At 40.1% G+C, this 24,113-nt stretch overlaps 1 protein-coding gene across 2 annotated transcripts in view; it reads left to right on the top strand.

Moving 5' to 3' along the window:
• Nucleotides 1-24,113, top strand: part of usp45 (ubiquitin specific peptidase 45) — a 40,022-nt gene that overhangs the window by 1,678 nt on the left and 14,231 nt on the right. The window contains exons 3-9 of one of the 2 annotated variants that reach the window (XM_050046546.1): nt 386-555; nt 1,619-1,719; nt 2,965-3,065; nt 12,624-12,775; nt 14,094-14,186; nt 15,191-15,321; nt 23,217-23,304. In XM_050046546.1, coding sequence (XP_049902503.1) covers nt 386-555; nt 1,619-1,719; nt 2,965-3,065; nt 12,624-12,775; nt 14,094-14,186; nt 15,191-15,321; nt 23,217-23,304 — 836 coding nt within the window. Of the gene's footprint in view, nt 1-385; nt 556-1,618; nt 1,720-2,964; nt 3,066-12,623; nt 12,776-14,093; nt 14,190-15,190; nt 15,322-23,216; nt 23,305-24,113 lie in introns of both variants that reach the window. The other variant, XM_050046545.1, reaches the window with a different exon arrangement.

The raw sequence follows: 24,113 nt of genomic DNA, 5'->3' as shown, positions 1-24,113 counted from the left end.
TACTAATTGAGTGACCTCTTATTAATAATAATAAAAATAACACAATATGATTTGTATTGGAAATACAGAATTGTTTTTAACTATACGGATACAGATTTTGTAATTTTTTATATATTTTGTAAATAATATTATAGATAAAATTTGACCCACTAGATCAGGGCACTATGCTGCATACTAATGAATCCACATCACGCAAGTGGAATATCCTTAATGGGGAATTTATCTTACAATGGATATCTTTTTTGTGGGGATGTCCCACCTTATGTAATTTACATCTGTTGATGTGCACACTATCTCTCTTTCAAAACATAGTGGCTCAAAATAAGTCCTGAAAAGGGATCCGAAGGTAAATTTCTCATCAAAGCATGTTTTGTTTTTTATTTAGGGTTGACTTGCCAGCATGTGAGTAAAGCAGTGGACTTGAGCTCAGTGAAGAAATCAGTGCTCTCCAGCGTGTGGTTGGTGTGCTCTGATTGCCTGAAAGAGAGGACCATGATTGATGGAGAGCCAGCAGCATCGTATGACATCCTGGTGTGCTTAAAGTGTGGCTTCCAAGTAAGAATTGTTTAGTTGTTTCTTCAGTGTTAAACAGTGCAAACGAAACACATAGCACACACTAGAACTGAGCAATAACTGGATATTACTAATACATCTAGAGTATTCTTTTTGAACATGGAAAATTCCTGTACACAAAGAGACATGATTATTAATAACCTAGAGTGACAGTGTCATCAATGTCATGTTCATTTGGATTATTTTTTTGTGTATTTACTTGGTCATTTATCTACTTTTATGTTTATGTAAAATGATTAAGTACAGTTCAATCAGTAATGAAAACATTCAATGTAAATAACCAGCACTCCATTACAATGAATTGTTGATTAGTGAATTATTGCACGAAAAATTCACAAAGGGGCAAGCACACATGTTGTCCTTTATGTTGCTGAAGGTCATGGTTATCTTTACTGCTATATCGTAGGCAACTGGCCTTGCTTGAGTTTCTTGAAGACATTTCACCTCTCATCCAAGAAGCCTTTTCAGTTTTGACTGGTGCAGAGCCGCAAGCACACCCACACAGAGTTCAGAGCCTGCGTCTCCACAACAGTCAGTTAGAACTGAAGAAGCCTCTTGGATGAGAGGTGAAGCATTTTCAAGAAGCTCAAGCAACTCCAGTTCCCACTATATAGCACCTAAGATTATGTTGTCTTCTATTTCTTTGATTTGAATAATTAAACCTAAATTGTCTACATTGAAATCATGACAGATAGATCTTGATGTACTTTTTTCCAACAACACATAAATAATGGTTACTGTAAAACGCTGACAATTTAAATGAATAATTGACACACCATTATTGTTCTCATTGGAGAACAAATACCTTTGTAATTCCATTTAAGAGAGAAATGGATAAATATGTACATTTTCAGTGTATTGCCTTTTGCTAAAAGGCTTCACAGATATGAAGTATTATTTTCTACCCTTGTAACTTCAGCTGTAGCACATGTAAATTTGGCTTAATTAAGGTGGAAATGAGTCATGATCTTTAATCATGGCCATTTGCACTGTGAATGTATGTTTTGCTTGATTACAAAACATTTTTAAATGAATCATCTTACAGGGCTGTAACCAGTCAGGGATCCAGCACGCTGTCAAGCACCACCAAGCTTTCCACCCAGAGTCTCACTGCATCACCATCAGCTTGAGCACATGGAAGGCCTGGTGAGAAACTTCAAACTGCATTCATTGTTAACTGTAATGAAAAGCCAAGACTGCACACACTGCCAGTGTGTGACACTTATAAAGATGCTGCCAGTGTGTGGGTTTACCTAGAAAACAAAAGGCATTGACGTCTTGATGCATGTCATACACCAGCTAGTTTGTTTGTGTTTTGCAAACACTGGTGAACTTGTGGTGTGACTAAATACAACGTAATGTGTCCATGAAGATTGTGACACTCCTGTAATGTGTCAAGTCTTGCCTCAGCCATATCTTTTAACCATGTTCATTATTTTTCCTTTTCAAATTGGGCAAACCTAGCATATAGTAAGTCTAAGTATAACAGGAAAAGGCAAAGTTTACCGAGGTTTTGCCAAGTACCAAGCTTGCTTAACCGTTATTGATGCATAGAGCTAAAAGCAGGTCGACAGTTTTTCACACACACTTTCACGACACACATCCATTTTCTCACCCAATGAAAAACACATTAATAATTGTTAATATTGCAGTGTGAAAACAGAACTCTGACGGCACACGGATAGACAACACAGAGCAGCACAGCTTAACAGCAGCACCATGTAAAACCCAGTCAAACCAGTTGCAGCTTGGTTTTGGATGCACATCCATTCGTGCTATTTCAAAAGCGGTACTATGAGCGACCAGAAAGGATGAAGAAAGACTTGCATTACAGCAGTAATTTATTGTACATCATGTAATAAATGACTCTCAGCCAACACTGACATCACCAGAGAGATCTTAGTGTGATAAAAAAAATTTTTTTTCCATAATCAGTTTGCTGAGAAGCACAATGGATTTCTCCTGAAAAAGTTTCATATAAAAGTATAGTATACATACACATTTGTGATTTCATTGCACATTACTGCACAGGGACAGTATGCTCAAATGATAGTGTAGCACAATGAAAATGTCTTAAAGGTCATTAATTAAATCAGTAAGTGTTTTCCTTCAGACATTACTGACACCAAGATGGAACTGTGACACTAGACCACGGGATGTTTGTAACTTTTTTGTGGCCATGAGCCAGCAGGCCATGGTTAATGCTGAGCCCTGATTTCACTCCGTTATTATATTTGATTGTGTGTGTGTAAATGGTTTTTCTACCTCAACCAAGTAATTCTGTTCTCAAATAATAGTTCAATTCAACAAAAATTTCTTGAGGGGTTTTTAGATTGCACAGTAACTTAAAGCTTTTCTGTGTGTGTCTGTGAACCTGTCTCATTGTAACAGGTGTTTTGAATGTAACGAGGAGCTCTCCACTCACTGCAACAAGAAGGCTTTGGCTCAGACCCTGGACTTTTTACAAAAGCACTCTGTCAAGGCAACATCAGGTGAGGTGTTCGGCAACCTCATGGAGGTCTGTCCCCTGACTGAAGAAAAAAAGCTTTTGTAACATACGCACATCTTCACTGCAGTTTCAGCACGACTAAAGTCAATTCAGTTGGATTTCCTTTAGTTTTGCAGCCTTGTCTGTTAAAGAAGAAAATTATTGTCCTTGAACACAGACAACCTGTAATGTTTTCAGAATTGTACATAATTCTGTGTATTTGCACTTGTGAACCTCAAACAAGGTTTCACAAGCTTAATGTCTTAGTATCCGCAGCCCTGTGCATCAGAAGCTAAAAGCACAATAACACTATAACACCAAATACCTGACTGGCTGTCTTAGGCTGAACAAAGTGACCTGTAATACAAATGAACTGACTTACCTGGTCACATATATTAGGTTCTGATGTCTTACTGTCGGAGATTCACTTAGTTATCAGGAAATGACTGCAGTACACCTACTCCCCCTGGTGGCAGTGGTTATCTGAACCCCTGGATTGAACCTGTCATCCTCAGTTTAGAGAGAGCGAACATGTGCATTATTAGGCAATATTGCAGTGTTGCATATTTCATATGGCTGCAACTACTTCTCCTTTGATTTACCACGCTGTTGAGGGCTTGCGGAGCCTTTTTCATACCTTCTTATGGTCATGAAATTAAAATGTATCTTTGTCACTGTAGAGCAGTGTAACTGTCATATATGTACATAGCATCTTACTTGACTTTGATGGTTTTTCTTGTAAAATCATGAAAAAAATCGAGTTTGAAGAGAATTTGAGTTGTGTTATGTTCATACTGATATCTGACAGCCTGGCTGCCTACTTTCAGTCTTATGTCCTCTCACCTCGCTCAGGCCACCTGAGCCCTCCTTGCCCAGTCAGTCAACCATATTAATATAACCCCCCCCCTCGCTCCTTTCCATACTTTCACACTCATACACCTTCTGTTCCAACCTCCCTGTACCTCTCCTACTCTGTGCTGGCATGCTGAGAGGCCTCTTAACAGGCTGTGGGTGATCAGGGTGGTGGGCATCACCACTTTCGGTCTCACTGGCCGCCTCGGCTTAGCCCAGTGGCCAGAGGCCAGCCGCCCAGGCCCAGTCAGGCTGGTCCCCCATCAGTCTCTCAGCCACAGCTTCAGAGTCGCAGGATTGACGCCGCAGTAATCCCCCACCCTGCACATCTCATGACTGCACACATTAGCGGAATTAGGCGCTTGAGCGATGCTTCCCGGCTGGGTTCCCTGAAGAACAAGAGCAGCTGCGTGGGGTTCAGCCACTGCTCTGTCGTTCTTTGTCTTTCCATCGCTATCTGTTTCTGCCCCTTGCTTCCTCTGTCGAGCCGCTGTATGTCTCACCACCTCTGGGCCTGTGTGCTGCACTAGTGGGAGCCAGGGTCCTCAACAAGTCAGAGCAACTGGATCCCAACAGCTGGAGCGCAGTAACTCTCAGTGGAAACACACACACACACACATACACAGAAATACACATACGCAGAATGTTGAAATTAATGTTGAACTCATGCAAATACACTGTTTTATTTAGATCTGTATTATAGTTTTGTTGGCCACTACAAATGATTTTAGTTTTGAATTCTCACATTGTATTCTTTGCAACAGAAAGCACAAACTCTCCCTGGAACAAAATCTGAATAACTTTTATTCGCCAAGTACATTACATACCTGAGGAATTTGCAGATTCTTTGAGTAAAATGTGTTTGTAGAGAAGGCCTATAGTTTGTGTTACAGGCCCACACCCAGGCACACAGAGTTTTAGGGACAAACAGGACCTCACAACAAATTAACAAAAGCATTTAAATGAGATACTCTGTAGAGCTGATTTACAAATATACATATATATTTCCAGTTTTTGATTTCGATCTCCATCTCCTTCACTTTTAACAAACATATTCCTTCCTCATTACTCTTCATTTCGATTCCACCTCGGTCTTTTTCAGTGATGCAGTTTCTTCACAGTATATATAGTTTTTGAAGACAAACTAATACATACCAGATCTTTGAAGCAGATATGCAAAGGGGGCTGTGGATGAACAATGTGTGTGTGTTTTATATGCCTATGTATTTGTGGAGATTCCCTTTAGTGGACATGGTACCGACCAGGGGTTTACGCTGGTGGGAAACGATCTACTGAGCTGGACAGTCGCTACCTACAGCTCTCCCCTTTGCCTCTTTAAATTACCTGTCACCTTTCCTGCCACCCAATTGTTCCACACCGGTCGGCCAACTGGGTATTGAAGCGGGCAGCCATTGTTGCAGCAAAATAGGCGGTTGTTGGCTGTTGAGGAGCTTGTGAAATTGCATTTCAGTATGAAGGCCATGTTTTCAGAAGAAGCTGCTGTTGTACTGTTTTTCCTATAGACCCCAAACACAAAAGAGCCCCAGCAAGGATTTTTTTTTCAGAATCTATAATAATTTTGTACAACAACAGCTCAGGGTAGAAAGAAAGTCGATTAACTGTGCTCTCTCACCATCAAGGCCTTCAGCTCAAGTACCAGAGTCCCAGTAAAAAGCAAATTGACCTCAGGGAGCTAGACTCCAGCTTGTAACACAGCTGGGGAGTCTTTGTGGCGCAAATTAAAATGTTGGTTCTGAATAGGCATCAGAGCTTGTTTCTCATTGAAATCTGTCAGTTCTGTCTTGTTTTATGGCAGTCATCGTTATCAATGGCTATATTACTATGTCATTTTATTACCGTACTGTCTATTTTAATTTTTTATTTTAATTTCAAAACTTAAAGAATTTGTCGTGAAATTCTTTAGCTTGATGCTGGTGTGCTGTTCTGTTTTAAAAGTTAATTCTCTGTGTCTTCAGTGCATTTAGACATGGTTTTAGAAACATAATAAATTAAATTTCATTGCGGTGAAGGCTATATCTATACTCAACAAAGGGTCTGAACCATCTTTCCAAAAAAAAATAGTGGCATAAAGATATTAAGCAATAAGGCTAAATGTGTGTGTAGTAGAGCCAGGCCATTTAGCGAAAAACATCTATTGGCAAAAACAATAGATGATACCCATAGCTATGTTTTCATCGGTTTATAATCACCTGAAAATAAGAATGGTTGTGTTTTTAGAATGAGCAATTTTTATATATGGAGTCGGTCCTTTTCCACGTAGTCCACCATGCTGTGTCAACAGTAGCCCAGAATGGACAGACTTAACACTGGCTGTAGACAGGACCTTTCAGACTGGAAGACTGGAGAGGTTCCAGTACTGCGACCTCACTGCTAAATGCCACTAAATCACACACACTGGATCTTTAAAAAGATCTCTATGTAAATATTAATACATTTTCCCCCAAATAGTTTTGTAAAGGTATTAGCCCTTTATTAATAAAAAAAATAATAATTTTAATGAGATCAGACCTGTACCACGCTCCACTGAGCACAATGCTGAACTGTATAAAATCAGGTCCTGCACAGCTGCTGTGGTTTTCAGCTTCCTCTCAGACTTGTAGAATTGTTCTTTTCCATCATTCCCAAAACACAGTGACAGACTGCTACTGACAACAATGAAGGACACAGTCAAATTGCAAAAATTTGGCAAGTATGTTATCCCCTGTCTCTCAGCTACACGTTCACCTCCACACACCACTAATACACAAGAACCCCAAAGCAAATGTTGCATCACCTGGCATGTCATTGAAAAAAAAATAAATATCAAGGTTTCAATTGATTTTTTTTGTCATTTCACCATTTGCAACTATATTCATTTGACTAAACCAGGAAAACGTCAAACTTTGTAGTCACAACTAGAGCTGGGCAGTATATCAATATTATATTGATATCATGATATGAGACTAAATATTGTCTTTTGGAAAATCATAATATCTTACGTGTTGTCTTTTCCTAGTTTTAAAGGCTGAATCACAGTAAAGTGATGTAATTTTCTAAACTTAGCACACTGTTTTAGCTCTTCTGTTATTTTCCTTGTAGTCATTATATCCACATTACTGAAGATTATTTATCAAAAATCTCTTTGTGTAAATATTTTGTAAAAGTACCAATAGTCAACCCTACAATATTGCCGCAATATCGATATCAAGGTATCTGGTCAAAAATGTCATGATATTTGTTTTACTTTCCATATTGCCCAGCGCTACTCACACCAGTTTATAGTAATGCCAGTGTTGGTCATACTTACTTTAAAGATCTTATCCTCAGCAGTACATCTAGGCATCAAAGTAAATAAACAATCAAATGAGTATTGTTGCTTTGGCTGAAATTGTGGTGAAAATTTCAGATTTTAAGCCAAAGCCATATGTTTATGTGAGGTTATATTTTCATTCTGTTTTTGTGCAGTGGCTGATTGACTCTTTGGAGAGACACAACATCTCCATTTTAAAACTTGCTTCCAACAGAAAGTCATTTAAGAGACAGTTATGTGTACAGTTTGTCAGTTTTCGGAGATTGATAAAATATCTCCATTAACTTGTCCTCCTCTAAAAGACCGTTGTGAAAGCCTGAAGTAGACAATATATTGTTTTAGGATTACTGCACCTTCATTCACCTGGTTTTCTGCCCCTGGTTGTTGATTTTAGAAATAGTAGTCTTTAGTTTACTGTCAGTTTAGCTCAGCCGAGTCAGTAGCCAGCAAGATGCTTGTCCCCTGGTGGTGCTTTCATGGAGGTAATCAAGGGTGATCCTGTCTTTATTCCCACCACCGCACATGAAAGTAGGCCAGATAGTGCGTAGGAAAAGCTGTGTATGTGTGTGTGTGTTTGTGTGTGTGTGTGTGTGTGTGTCTGTAAGTAACACGGCACTGGGTTCTCTTGGCCTCAGATGGCAAGGAAACAGGCTTTTCGTGCCCTGCAGTCACAACAAATTAGTGAATTAATAAGACATTTGGTGTTGCCTGGCCTTCCTCTTGACTGCCTGCTTTGCATGAGGGGAGCTGGCCTTGAACCTCCACACTGCTTCAGTTGTGAGTGAACACGGAGGCATGAAGCCCACTGGCCATACGATTCGACAATCTCTTTGCCCAACTGTGAACCAGATAAGAAAAAAGCCACTCAAAAAAGCGTTTTTTTTTTTTATATATATATATATGGAAAACATATTTTTACAGGCTTTTGTATTGGCCTTTATTGCAACAACAAAGTGTCTCTGAGACAGCACTTTCAAATTAAAGAAAGCAGCAAATATTGGTGTGAAACCAACTTAAGAGTGTATGTTTTGTTTGTGGCATTGTTTCATGAGTTTGAATTTTCTCAAATGAGCTCTGGTGATGGCCTCGCTTCAGCTTGTGAGAATGTCAAAAAAAATTGCAAACAAATGAATGACAGAAGGTTATGCCTTTTGAAAGATTTCAGTTGAGCTTTTGGTTTTTTTTTTTTGTTTGTTTTTTCCTTTTGTAAGTAGTCTAATGCTGTCCCCTGTAAAAGTAAACAAGGCCTGTGTTTCTTTGTGTATCTCTTGTGTGAAAAAGAGCAGGGAGTGCAGAAGGTGTTGGTGTACATGCGTGCATGTGGACAATCCTAAGCACCGTGATGCTTTCCTCTACCCTGGGGAAAGGCTCCACAGTGTCACTGCTGCCCATACTCGGTGGCTGAGCAAGGAGGGCCAGGTGGTGGTGCCGAGTGCAGCACAGTCAAGCGTGGACGCAGCGCATGCTGACATTTGCCTTCGCTGACTGCTGCAGGGAGAGGAAAAATCTGCTTTTCCATATGCTTGTGCTCGTTGCAACCCTTCCCTCCACCCACTGCCCCCCTCCATCCCACTGCCCCATTCTGCCCCCCTCTCCCTAGTCTTAACCAGATGGCTCCCTGAACATTGTTTACCTTGGGTGACGGTCCCAGATGCAGAGTGTGTCCATCGGCATCCCCATTCCGCCCAGTTAGTTTCCTCATTCCTCTGCTGTCTCTTAGAGGAAGTGCCAGTCGCAGCTCTTACACTCAAGTTACATTAGGTCTGTTAATTTTGTCGATCCTCTCACAAACACCACAAGAAGACGCACTCATTTACACACTCATTCTCTCTCTCAATTACTTTCTCTTCTGCTCAGTTGTTCACACTTGGGTAAACACATCTCTTCACACCTTCCCAGCCTCACACCAAATCCAGAAATACACAGTTTGTTTTCTCAATCAGGGCTGCAGTCTTTCCCCATCTCCACTTGTTTTCCGTGCGCTTTGCATGTTGACATATGGGTGCTCCCTTATGGCTACATATTGAAGATGGAAATAGGCCTCCAGATGTTGCCAGCACAGAGGGCCAGATGCATTTAGCACCACTGGGTGGAGCGTCACAAAAGCATGTTCTCCCAACAAGCTGAACCTCACCCCGTCTTAGTCCCAAAACTACAAGACAAGCCCAAAAAGTCTCCCTTCATTTCTCATCAGTGCTGAAAATTTTTCAGTTCAATGTAAGTTTACAGCAACACAATTGGTGCAGGCAAGAAAAATGTAATAATGCAGCAGACCTGAAAGAGAGTATGAACTTTATGTGTATGTATGAACGCCCAACTGTGGCTTTTCCTCTCAAATCTGTTGAACAGAAAAGTTGCCCTTTTATCCCCATTCCTTTGAGTGAATTTGATTTAGTATAAAATGCAAATTGGCAGGCCACGAGTGAAAAGCCCACAGTTCACATTCCAGCGACTGTGACCAGGGCACTGCAGCTAATGTCCTTGGCCTTGAAGAGGAAAAGCTCACAGGGTAGCGGCCAGCAGTAGAGTTACCACTGCTGTAGGTTGAATAGCTTTTTCAATAAGTGTGCAAGGAGTGGTTCTATTAATTGAATATATTCAAGGGCAAGGCCATTGTATATTGAGGAGAAGAACAGTGAGCGTAAAGGTGCAGGTTATTATGATGATTATGATGGTTTACGGTTCAATTGAATTTCCTTAGTTTGGACATAAACGGGTTCAGGCCAACGACCTCGCTGCCAGCCTGCTCTCTTGACTGGCTTATATGGGTGAAGTGCTCATGGACCAAACTCTTTTTGTGTTTACCAGCATTTAATTGATTTCTTTACAGCCTGTAGGCCTTAAGGTACTGCCATCAGTCCCGAACTTGCCATTTTGTGCTGATATGTCTTATTATCTGCTTACTACAAAGGAACTCATAGTTTCATTTACTACACAGCAGACCCACTGAATTCTTTCAGGAATGATAACAATTTCATCAATTATTGTAGCTGTACAGCAATGATATTAATGAAAATATACGTCGTCCCTTGACTTCCACTTTCTGTTATATATTAAAGAAGAATTTGAGGGGTTTTTTTTACCTTGTCATGTGGCTATACGGTTGCGAGTGAGCAGTAACTTTTGTGCAGTCTCCTCGCAGTGTATTCACAGACGCTCCAGTGTTTGAGATCTCCAACCACTCTAGGGAAGAAAAAAAAACGATTTTCAGTGTACTAAAGTGATTAAATCTCTGCAATTTCCATCCAGTCTGGAAAGATTATCAATCCAAACAATTGATGGAGCAGCAAATGGTTGGCAATATTGGAAAATATTTAATAGGTTTAAATATCGTGAACTTGTACCAGAACGATTAAGAACATTTATAATTCAGAATATTGCGTAAAACAATCATCAGAATATCTACGCAATTTTACATTCTTCATGAAAGACAGGTAGTTCTTTCTAAGTCCTACCAAGGTAATATTAATCAGATATTGATAATTTGGTATATTTTAAGCAATCCATGTGTCTTTCTTTCAGTATTTGTCAAGTAGTGATTTTAACTGAAACTGCTGCAGCCAACCTGTGGACCCTTTTTTATGTTTGATCGATGACATCTCGGCACATACCAGTAGGTTACTGTATGTTGTGCCACAGAGATCAGGGGGACCATGTATTACTATACTGAGTTTGTCTTGTGTCATAGAGCTCATGATATCCTGCAGGAAGCGAAATGGTTGGGCTTTTGTTTTTTCATCTTAGTGCAATGCACCAACTGCACATGCAGCCTGTTGCAGCTGCTTCCCTCCAGAGATCAATAAAGTATTTCTTAGTCTGATTTTCTGGATCCGTCAAACTTCTCTAATATCACATGGAGTGAACACATCTCTGCCTCAATTAGCACCTTCTAACTTATCTTCCATTCATTGCTTCACCCACTTCCCTCACTTTAAATCCATTAGCACCACCTCTATTTTTTCATTCTCTCTGATCATAGTGTCAGTGTGTTCACACATCACCGTTTTTCCCCCAACTACAAGTACCAATTTTACATGGGAACCAGTGGGGAGTCTAGTTATTATTTATTGAAGACTTTATAAGTAGAATAGTCTTTAAATGAATATTACTTTTTTTTTAACTAAATGATCTATAATTTGTCAGCAACGTGTTTCATCTCTACTTTTATGTCTAAAATTTGTAGCAGTGTTTTAGTATATTCCACTCTAAGTGAGGTTGCATATTTTGTTCTACATTGTGTATTATCTGTTGTTGCTTTTTCTGACTTAATTGTACTTGAAGTCTGCTCTGTGAATGTGTAGGCTGTCACTGGACAACAATGTGAATATTAGAACAGGAGTCTCTGTCAGCAGATACTTCATGTAAATGAGTCTACTTAGGCTCATAGGCAAAAAACCTAAAGACGGCATTTGTAACTTGTTGCACAAAAACCACTGCTCAAAGCCAATGTAACTTTTTGCCTCTTCTGACCATTATTACACTTGGATAACAATGAAAAATTTTGGAAAAAGTGAAATATCAATTATCTGTTCAATAGTGAGGGTGTGGCAGCAAAGAGTTGATGTTTGACCCAAAACTGGAACTTTAATCTTGCGGACAGGTAGAAAACACATCATTTATTTTAGTTCAACAAATTTTGTGCATTAGGATTTGAACCCTCTTCTACTCTAGTCTCCATATTCAGGCTTCCTTGCAAGTTAGCCAAACAGTAATGACTAACACATGTCAGTGACATATTTATTGGTATTTAGTCAGTATGGTGTTGGCTTTTTTTGTGAGCTGCTGCCATGTCCTCAGCTCACACAGCGACACTACCTACTCTATACTGTCCCCAGCAGACTATCTGTATGTGACTGTCAGCTTCTGACCATCTGCGTCTGAGTTTCTGTTTAAGGTTAGTTTTCATTGGTGATCAGGAGTAACAGCTGGCTGTGGACAGCCATCTCTTCTAACCCCAGCCCCCACCCCTTCCCTACTAACCAGCGGAAACTTCTACAGCTGTCATCTGCTTTCCCAAATGACCCAGCTTTCCTTCCAGCTGCCATCCTAGCACTGTGCTCCCAGCCCCAGTCTCGCTTCAAGGCTAAGTCCAATGTTTTCTGTATCCTGCCGCAATCTCAATTTAAGGGAGGCAGACTTCTATCCTCAGTCTCAGCCAAATTGCCAACTCAGCCACCATCTCAGCTCAGTCTTTCAGCTTGGCTGCCAAGTCTTGTTATCCAGAAATAACCTAGAAGTAAAGGCCAAATCCACATTTTAAAAACTGAATCTTTTTGTCAATTTCAAAGACTAATATTTGTAGTTTCCAGTCTTGTATATCTCTTGAATCTTTTCTCCAGTAGACATTTTTGAGTCTGCACTGCTGTGCATCACTAACCTGTTTTGTTTTGTATGTTGCAGGAGCATCACCTAAGATCATTAAGCTGCAAGAGGAACCATCAGACTATGCTGACCCACCCAAAGGCAAGAGTCCAGCCATCAACAGCACCTTGGTCCCTGTCAAAGGCATCAATAACCTCGGTAACACATGCTTCTTCAACGCTGTTATGCAGGTTGGTATATGGTTCAAACATAAATATTTTCTGTGCATGTGTTTCTATAATGCATTTTATAGTAGAAGATTAAATACCATAGGAATTAACAAAGTGTTGGTGTGATTAAAGGTATCATTATCAATCTGAAGCATGATCTCATTATTTTTTTTAAGTTGGATGTCTCACTGCACATAGCCTTGCGAGCTTGCAAGCTTTGTCTCAAGTGACCTTAGACGCAGGGATTTACATTCTAACATGATAATATGAATATGTATGCATTCACAATGTGAAAACACTTCTCAAGTGCTGCCTCTGATGAGTCTGGCCTATAGTAAACCAGAATGCATTCTTACAATGACTGTGAGTGTAAACAGGCTTGGCCTTGAGGTCATTTTGAAGTATATTTAATGCAGCAGTAAATGCAGTGCCGGCTTGGACACGCTCACCTTCCCATACACAAGTGGCTCTCAGTTGGTGCAGAGCATGTTCACCATACAACACAGCTGTAGAGCCCTGCCAGTCTTTCTCTGGTCGTGTCATGGTGACTGCAAACCAACATGCCTCTTCAACAATGAAGCTGTTTTTTTTCCGCCATTTTGTTAATCACCCTCAGGGCCCTCCTTGTTGATTGAAATTTGAGTGAGCTCGCTTTATATGCTTTTCCCTCCCTCTCCCTGTCTGTTTGTATTGTCTCCTTGAAAATTGCAATCTTTTTGGTGAAAACACATAATTGTCAGAGGACGAGCTGTGTCTGCGCTCACAATGCCAGCTCCATTGTGTGTTTTCCATAGCAACTGTCTTCATTGCCAGGATGTGACAAAACAAATATCTCTTGAAAGGGAAGGAAAAGATGTTTCTCTAACATGAAGGGACAATGACTGCTTCAGGCTATCTCCTCACCAAGGAACTTCTCTACATTTCAAACTCACAGATCATAGATAGATTTGAAAGCCTCTTTCAGAATAATGAACTCACCACAAGTTTCCTAAATCCTTCCACAATGGAGATAACATTTCACAAGGGTATTTTAATTGACCACAGTGGATTGCCACAAGCTAAGTGTAAATACAGTTTAATATCTTTGAAGGATTGTGACTTTTTTTTTTTGGTTGTCTTTTTTTGTCCACAAATTGGTGTTGGGTGTTTTCATTTGATGAATAGTAAAATCAGACCAATTCGGTGATCCAGTGATTCAGTAGTATTTAGCAGCTTAGCATTTGTTCATGTTATACCATACCTGATGATACCTTTACCCAATACCATTCAATGCATCGACTGATTAAAATGGTAAATGCATTGTTAGTAAAACAGTCTGAAAATAATGTTGTCCCCACAGAACCTGTCTCAGACACACATGCTCATCGACCTCATCCAGGAAGTAAAGGACAAAGGCTACAAACTGAGGATCAGCCCCTCCGTCGATACCAATGTGGTACAATTTACTATTTATCTCTTCTACTTTCCTGGAGCTGTAGTCTCCTCCAGACTAAACAATAGACTGAGCAAATTTAAATGACTTTGTCTTTGAAATTCTGATTTTAGTGCTGTACCTGTCTGACTCATTGTGCTCTGTTGTATTTGTTACATTCATGCGATCAATGACAATTGACTCAAAAAAGCAACTGAAAATAAATGGTTTTAGTTAATTACAAATGTCAATGTAAAGTTAATTCTTTTCTTTTTTTGGCAACTTTAAGTCTTAATTTATTTATAAACATTTGAGAAAAATTAAAGTAGAATTAAATTTGTACTCATTTAACTTCTGACCCCTTTTAAAAAATAGTTTATTAATTTAATTTAAATAAACAAAATCAACTGTCAGTTGTCCAAAACTGTCATTACATACATTATTTTGACACATTAACAGGGCTCGACAGTAATGATTGCCAGGTTGCCATTGGCAACCAATTCTCGGCCTTTGGTTGCCATTAGTGGTAATCACAATTTAAAACATTAAAGGTAAAGACAACAAACAGCAAAACATGGACTCCAAAATAAATAAATTCTTAACATTTTTTGCATTAGTGATATTTCATATTGCTGTTACAGTCACAAATGGAACCAGACAGTGCTGCACGTGTGTTAATGCTAGTTGTGTATGCACAGGCATCTGTTTTAAAGATAATGACGGAGCAAATTAAGTTGCTTGACTGTAGGTTTGAAAGTTCAACTAACCTGTCATTAAAGACATTCTTTTATGACACATTTTCATTATTAAGCTGACATAATTGCATAGTATCTTAATCACTCAAAATATGATGTGACTAAAAATGCAACCATATTTTCAGTTTTGGCAACCAAAAGCTGATGCCTGTTTGCCAGCCTGGCAACCAGTTTTAAAGTTAGTGTTCAGCCCTGCATTAAGTGATAGCTGGATCCTGTTTTGTTAATGACTTTTGAAATTAAGAAATAAATGTCTTATTTTTATTCCAGAGTCCACTGACAGTTACGCTGCCTGGTCCAGAGCCCCTGACTGCGGCCATGTTTCTCTTCCTCCAGAGCATGAAAGAACCAGGGAAAGGCCCAGTCAACCCCAAAATCCTCTTCAACCAGCTCTGCCAAAAGTAAGGCGCTACTCTTCATGTCAGCTGCCAAAAAAAAAAATCACCCACGATGTTGATACTTGCTTCAGACTCTGTATATAAATATTTTATCTCAGGGTTGCTGTAGCCGTCAGACTGTGCCATAATTGTTAGTGTTGCAGTTCTCCATCATCATAGCAGCAGTTTACAATACAGGAGCCACAGCTTTCACCTGCTTTCGTCCCCTCACTGCGGTGGTGACTGCTATAACCAGCCAGACCCAGGTAGCACCTGGTCCCAGCTGAATGCCTTTCACACACTCTGAGCTCAACATACACTATACACACTACAAGCACTGTACCTTGTTAAATGTGTAGCAGCAGCAGCTACCTATTTGTAGCTCTATCTGCTACTTGCCACACTGCTGTGCCACCTGTGTCATATTTGATCCAGAGCAAGGTCTAACAGGCTGTGTGACAGGCAGAAACAGCCCCACAACTGTGAACTGAACAGTTGTTTTGTTCTCTTTTATGAACAGTGTGAATGTTTGGTTGGCTGGGTTCTTGTTTGAGCATGGTACACTGCTGGTTGGGCCCACCCTGTGCATGTGTATGGGAGTGGGGGTTCTTGCACTGTTTAGTAGTGCAGGTGGGTGACCAGGGCATTTGACATTGGATGACTGGGTACATCTCTGGTGCGGCTTTGACAGTTATTCTGGTACCTAGCTTTCATCAGAAAGGCCTCTGTGTGTGTGTGTCTGTGTCTGTGTCTGTGTGTGTGTGTGTGTGTGTGTGTGTGTGTGTGTGTGTGTGTGTGTTGGCTGCCACCTCACCTGGTACTGCCTCAGCCTGCTACACACATGCAGGCAATTGTGCATTCAGACAGCAAACGTTGCGCACACCTTTATGCATTCATACGCTGCTAATTTCAAGTAGGGCTAATCTATTCCACTGACATGCATTTGAATAGAGATATATGACTTTAAGCCTCAGCACCCATTACCCATATGGTACACTTATACCACAGGTGAACTTTTATTAAGGCCAGTAAATGCAGATATGCAGCCAGTATCCACTTACATAATTTTCAATGACCAAATGGTAGGAGACAACAAATTTATTAACTATACATATTTGCGTAGGTGTAGAGCTCTATCGCCTAGTGAACTGACAAAAAAATAAATAAAAAACAATATTTTTACTTTTTAAAAAAATGCAGTGAAAGAACCAAGAAATCCCACACACTATTGAACACTTAAGCTCATTTCAGTTACTTTCATCTTTACAGGAGCTGCAAGCATCCAGGTATATATGGGATGATCAAATTCCCTGAGCATCTTTTACCAAGAATTAAAAAGTGGTGGCTTTGTTATGGGGGACCTCGTTAATTCTTTTAAAAAGAGCTCTGATTCCAACACACCAGGTAACCAATCCACGAAAGTTGTTGCACACCAAAAAGTCTGCGTTAGATGAAAGGTTGAAAGTACTGAGAAATGAAAGGCCCTGACACACAGTCATAGAAGCATATTGTGCAGTAGATTAAAAGATACCATAAAATTGTGGCTAATTAATCTGATGTACGATCTAAACATTGTAAACTTGTTTTAACAACTTTGAGGAAATTCTGATTTATAAACTGATGTTCATCACGATTTCAGCTGCTTTTTCTGATTTACATGAAAGAACTGGCGATTAATCGCATTTTCAAGGCCTTATTCACTTAAATGCTATTTCCTTTAACACCCACAAAGTGTACATGATTGCGGCAGCTTTTTGAACTTGCCTGACCCCTCACATGCTTCTCTGAAAGACTCTTCCACACAGCAGCTCATCTACATTCAGTTAGGTCTGAAGCTTTAAGCTGGAAGGACAGGGTCAAGAACTACTTCTGTTTACTGGGACATTTTTCTCCATTTTAGTGACCGTTTGTGATGGGTACACGCTGTTAATATAGCCTATCATTCTCACTTGTCACTGCAAGCTATTGTCACTCCAAGAGGTTTGGATCTGCCCTTGGCCTGTGGGGGCTGAGAACGCTTTTCCATTTCTCTTTCATTGTCTTTCCTATTATGTTGGTGCTGACAGACAGGTTAAAGGCACTGGAGGCCGATTGAGCCCAGTTTTGTGTGAGTGTATGTGTGCGTTTCTGTGCACAATGCATTTGACCTCACCCAGCTGAGTACCCCACAGGCTGCTTCTTCCTCCTGCCAGCGGAAGGGGGCTGGTCTGGGCTCGGACTATTGCCAAGTTATGTGGGTTGGATGGTCAGCACCACACACTCTATCTGGTGCCAGAGAGGGTCCCAGCTTGTACCCAGGCCTTGTTTTACTATAAAGCTCATCAGTGGTGTCAAGACAGGGGAAAAAAACATTTGAATAAAGACACAAATATTCATCTTTTTTCTCCTGGGCACCTGGAGTCTGAGGTCAGGGACAGTGGTTTTCATACAGCGCATCTACTTCTACTATTCATTGAGAATAGGATGCATTCTCTATGCATTTCCAATGCATAAGCTGGACAAAAAGGCCACACAGAGGCATTCAACTACACCTGCCTCTTTCAAGGACTGATTCAATTTTCAGGACGGCCAGTGGACACTTTCTTGTATTGCAAAAGATGAAAAGTATGCTGGCTCTCAGCTCCGTCCATGTGCTGCGTATAAATGTCCACATACCCACATCTTTCAAATTTTGGTTCATAAGCCTTTATGAGAAGCCTTGCATCCCTGATAGAAATAGCAGAGGACAACAATAGATTCCATCTCGTTCTCTGGAATCCTGGACACACACACACCTATACTGACACACAAGCAGTACACACACACAAAGAAACAGGGTTGGCATACTGGTCTGCCCAGGATGAAGACCTCTTTCAGGTTGAAGAAAAGAGGCAGATATTCATAGTTGGTTACAAAAGTAATACAAACATTGGTTTACGTGCGCATGCTGAGCCGAGAGCCGCAGTCTGGGAATTCTGACTTGACAGTCCATCCGTCCAATCCATTCACTCCGGTCTACCTGTGAATGTTTGTAAACCTGAAAATAAGAATGTTGTCAGCCTCTTTATGTCTGAAATACAAAGAAATAATACCTGTGCAAATGAGCACAAGTTGATGAAGACATTGTTTACTAAGTGGAGCATGAAGCATCTCCTCAGGCTGGTGTTGATTTTTTGTCTCTCAGTCTTGCAAAACCTTACCAAACAGTACCATGTAATTAGAAAGAGACAGAGAAGTCAAGGTGGCATATAATTATCCTCACTTCAAAATGAGCAAGTTGCAGCAAAAGAGACAAATATCAGGCCAGTAAAAAACTGTCAACTGAACCAAAAGGCTTATTACATTACTCCCCTAAAAATAGGACAAAAGATAGTATTGTCTACATATTATGCCATATCATTGTGCTCTGTCTGGCTGTGTAGAAGGACAACATGCATCAAACCAAACATGTCTCAGGCATCAGTAGTAACCACAGTCTTGCAGGGTATGTGTTTGCATTCATTTAAAGAAAGGAAACTAAAAAGAAGTATAAATAGAACTGTACCCGACTCCGAATGATGTCAGTTGAATCGGATTTGGTTGTTCAGTACGACAGTTCAACTATGCGTTCCTTTTTTTACGTACAGATTTTGAGAGTTTGAACAGGGTTTAGAAGGACTGATAATTCAAATCCTCGACTTTCAGGGGGCAGCCCTTGCATAAAATAAAAGAAACATTTGAAAAGGGTTTTTTGATGGACCAGAGGTTAATAGAGACAGTCTGGTCTACTGAACATTTTGATTATAAAAGGAAAAACTATTCAATTAAATGTATTAGCATTTAAATCTAAGAGGGCTTTGATTTCAGGTTGCGGTTGGCATACAAGCTTTTAAATACACCAGCATCTCATAGTATAGCTTGCGTCAATATGACTTTGCATTTTTCATCCTTTGATATCTGTCACATAGCAACATATTTAGCCAGTAAACATGTAATGTACAATTTATTCTCTCTTAGTCGCCTGGGTGAGAGGTGGGAGTTTTATTGTTGGTAAGGATAAATGGTACAGTGACAGTCAGTCAGATAAGTGGAACAAATGTAGAATAGTTGGCACCAAACAAAGGTGAGATGTGTCGGCTGATCAGGCATTCAGTCACTTATGCACATAGCTTTTGTTTTGTACAGTGCTCTATATTTTTGCAATATACATTTTTTTTGAGCATATTGCAAATCATTGAGTCATAGTTAAATTTCTTATGCCTATGTGTGAGTAAATGCTGATGAATTTAATATGTGAACTGTGTGCGGGTGCATTGTGTTGCTCATACAGTAGGTGTGTGTGTGTTTGGGGGGGGGGGAGCTTGTGTGGCCTTGTGTCTGGTACTAAGTCATCCGACTATTAATTGTGTTAGCACCGCAGCTGTTTGCATTGGCCAGATTGAGAGCAGCGCTACAGGGCCCTTCTGCTTCTCTCCACTGGGATGAGCTTCCAGACCTCCTCATTCCCACTGATCCCAATCAACCTTTTCATTTTTTTTTCTCTCTATACTTCTCTGCGTCTGTCTCTCACTCTTTTTCTGTTTCACTCATTTCCTTCTCTGTTTTGCTTTATATTCCTCTCTCTGTGTGTCTCTCTCGGGAGGTCGACAGAATAGTTAGCGGAACAAGAGGGAAACATTCCTTCACATGCTGTTCATTTTTAGGGTTGGCGAGCAAATGACATATGTGCTTTCTACCATTCCCACCCCTCCACCCACCCTTCCCCATGTGTCTGCACGAAGAGGGCATAAGAGACAGAGACTGTGTGTGTATGTAAGGGTGGGAGGGTGACTTTAGGCTCCTCCAGACCTCCTGCTTATGACCTGTGTTGAGGGCAGGTGGTTGGCCATCTCTCCCCCAACCACGGACATCCATTCTTGGGCCACATGTCAGCCTATCTCCAAAGGAGGATTAATTTCAAATGAACTGGTCTAATAATTATGATTATGAATATCATTAATGATTGGCTACAAAACAAAAGATACAACGTTTGCCTCCTTGAAGTGACAGGAGATACTTTAATGCTACACTAAAAAGCCTGAGGACCACTGGTGTCCATCAAGTACCAGTGAAGGACCTCCACAGTACTGTTAAAGGATCTAACCCACCCACCCAGCCCCCCGCCGTCCAAATATCCTCAACATTTGACTGATGGCTTCTCAAACCAGTGATGTGGCGTCTCGGTGTGTGTTGTGCCTGTCGGACCAACCTGTCCTGTGGTTATGTGGCTGGCTCGGCCCAACAGGTTGCAGTGGCTCTAGCCTTGGATGCCCATCTGCCCCTGGCATCTGTCCTCACATCTGCTTCACTGTGGACGGCCAGGGGACGGACCCAAGGAGAGCCTCCCCTCTAACTGCTCTGACATTAATGTCCAGGAGGGGTGTCCACCAACAAAATGGCAATAACATGCTCAGTAAAATGTCAAGGCCAGAATGGCAGAGCTGTGGTTTGACGACCTGTTGTTATTATTTCTAAATAATGTTAATCTTTGTTCTGTGTGGAGCACTTTTGTCTTTTAATGGACTTCTGTGTTCTCCAGGGAGAACCCAGTGGAACAAAGATTGCATAAATTGGCTATTTACTTTAGTGAACTGTCTACCTATTAAGATTTCTTGCCAGCATATATTATGACTGAAAAAAATGCAAGAGGAAAGGATCTAATATATTAATCAGATAATTGATTTAAATAATTTGAACTTTTTGCTGAAAGGGGAGTCATGGTGTGCTTAATTATGTCATCTCATATTCCATGCCTTCATACTTAACAAGATGTGCATTCTTAAAAAATATCAGAATCGCTAGCACACCGTGTTTTTGCTGGGAAAGGCAGTGTGGGGATCTTTGCCCATTAGTGTGTCTGAGACACAGACAATAAACAAGATGATGAGTAAGAAGCAAAAGATGCATTAAACAAGAGGTGTTGTTTTATTTTAGATGTACCCGATTTCACACGTTTTTCACTGTGTAGCAGGAGACAGAAGGTCATCCTGATAGGGAAATTAAAGCAAGCACAATCTTTACAATAGATACAAGGCTTCTTAGGTACAACTCAAAGCAGAGGCTAATTTCTAGCTGTGGTGCAGCATGTAGAAAGCTTAATGTACAATGACTCAGCTTTTGCCAGAATATGTTTAACAAACGGTTCACTCTTTCCTTGTCAGGTCTACAAAGTTAGATTACTGTCACAATCAAAACGTAAAAACTAAAGTTTAACATGTTGAAAATAGGACTGCACAACTTATCGTTTAAATCAGAACTGATCATAAAAATACGTGGCAACGAATGTCATCACTGATAAGTTTGTTAGATGTCATGATGCACGGCACACGTCTCCTAAGGTGAGAGCAGTAAGCCGGCAAATGCTGCGCCCTGTTTAGCACATGTGACTAACTACAGGAAATGCAGTCTCCTTTGTCTCTGCGGGTAGCATTTGATTTACCTGGTTGTGGTCAGTAGAGGTTTTTGTTCCCCAGGATGGTGAAAGGCATGACAAACCCTACTCTTCCTTACTCTGCCTCTGATTGGCTTCCCCTGACATTCTTACCCTAATCCTAACTGATCTCACTCTTCTTGCCTAAACTTAACTAATCCAACCAACAAAGGCAATGAGTACTTGCTAATCAGAGGGAGAGGAGGGCAATCATGCCTCTGCCATCCTAGGAAATAAAATTTGGTGTCCTGTAGCCGGGCCCCTGATGAAGCCATTTTTTAAGCTAACCTTTATAAAGCTGAATAGTTTTACTTTGGGGCCCAGCTGCACTGATCCATCACAAAACAAAATGAAACAGACGGAAGGTATTTCTGTTGCTTACATTTGCTTTTAGATTACCCTGTAATCATGTGTTTGTACATCAAAACAGCCACAAATCTGCCAGAAACGGCAGACTTAGCTAGCGCTTATTAAGTAAAATTAGGTCAGAGTCACACTGGAGTATGACGTAACATTGTAAAATATTTATTTTTTTTATTGTAGTGGCCTTGTCTGTACGTACTCTTCATCTAGCATACATTTGATTTTTTTCTTTACAAGGAGTATGTTTTGTTTTTGAATAAAAAGCTGGAAATGGATAGTTTTTCTCTTTTTATCCGATTGATAATCGATTAATCAAAGTAAAACACAGATGAATCGGTCACCAAAGTAGTTGTTTGTCAGCAGCTGTAGCTGAAAGTATGTTGTGAACTATGAATTTAAAACAAAAAAAAGAATAGGATTCAAACGTAGGAAAATGTGCTTTAAATATCTGAAAATATCGCTTTGCTGTGACAATGTGTGCAGTGTTTGAGTATGTAAGATGATTGGCTTTCATTCTATTCATGTGTTTGAATTTTGAGTTCAGAACGTTTCCTCTGTTAAAACGCTAAAAAATCCCAGATAGCAAAGCTGAAAGAGCAGGTTTGAGTCTATGAAAGGAGAAAGTGAGTTGGATTTCTGATAGGGCTTTGATGAATGTCAATAAAGCAAGTTTAAAAACTTTGAAGACAGATTTGTAACACTGAAAACATCAAACTGTGAACAATTTAAGAGTGAAGCAAATTTTCAACCTTTCAAATCTTAGTTGAAATGTTTTGATATGTGAAAGGAATCAAACCTCATATAGTGGCCGGCAGGATTTTACAAATACAAAAGTGAAAGAGCCTTGAAAAGGGGTAATGGGAGTTTTCTCATTTTTTCATGTTTCTCTATAGATTTCAAATGCTTGTGTGGTAGTTTCCTTCCTTTTGACTTGATTGGGTTTGATCACATACGTCGTAAAAATGTATAACCTTGATTAAAAAAAATGACTGAAGGCAAATATTTCTGGTTTTTCCTGCCAACAGGTCATAGTCCTTTCTCAGCTATGTTCTGCTTCCTTTCACCTTATTTTCATAAGTTTCTCTGTCGTTGTTGACTTTCACCTATGTTTTACTTTGTTTGTTTCCAGGGCTCCGCGCTTCAAGGGCTACCAACAACAAGACAGCCAGGAGCTTCTGCACTACCTACTGGACTCCATACGAGTAGAGGAAACTAAAGTGAGCTTACATATACACACATACACCTGTAAAGGCTGTAAAAAGCTTAATCACACTTTTTTTTTCCAAGTCCAGAATGTATTTGGTGTGGATCTTTGTTATGTTTTTCAAAGTTTGCTTAAGTTTTACTTTTCATAAAAGAAATGTCCCTCATATCTGCAAAAAGTACTCTTTGTACCTCTGGTATTTGTGTGTGTGTGTGTGTGTGTGTGTGTGGGGGGGGGGGTTTCAAGTGCTTTTTGAACATTTGGTAGGAGAAAATGTGTTACAAATGAGGACGCTGTATGTACATGCTCGTTGGGTTATAACAAACCTTGAAGGAAATTCAGGGATTTAAAGACCCCCTTCAGTGACAATAAAAAGTCTTTAACCTTGAGAACATGTCCACATGGTGTTTTTTATAGGCTACACCATATCTTGAGTAAAAAGAAGCAGCCAATGCCATGGCTGAGCATTTTGTAGAGAGGTTTGTGTGTGTGAAGAGAGTGAAGGTAAGCAGGTACACTGGAGCTGCAGACGAGTGGCTAAGATGTGGTGCTAATCTGCATATTCATATCATCTGTGCGTACTAAATAAGGTAAAGGTTATATAAAGAGTTACATCTGAGCCTAAAGCATGAGGGGATTTTTTTCATGGACAAAAAACCTTAAGTATATCATTCTGATGAACAGAGATGAGTTTTGGGGGGTTTATCATTGCCCGAAGGGGAACATTATAACTGGCTATTTCTTAGCCACATTAATGCTAACAACCCCATCATCCTCTATTTAGTGTTTTGTACGAATTGCATAGACTGTTTAAAGTAATGG

The sequence above is a fragment of the Epinephelus moara genome, chromosome 6, assembly GCF_006386435.1.
Source record: "Epinephelus moara isolate mb chromosome 6, YSFRI_EMoa_1.0, whole genome shotgun sequence".
Classification (NCBI taxonomy): domain Eukaryota; kingdom Metazoa; phylum Chordata; class Actinopteri; order Perciformes; family Serranidae; genus Epinephelus; species Epinephelus moara.
The sequence above is the reverse complement of the archived record's forward strand: the minus strand, read 5'-3'. Positions and strand labels throughout refer to the sequence as shown.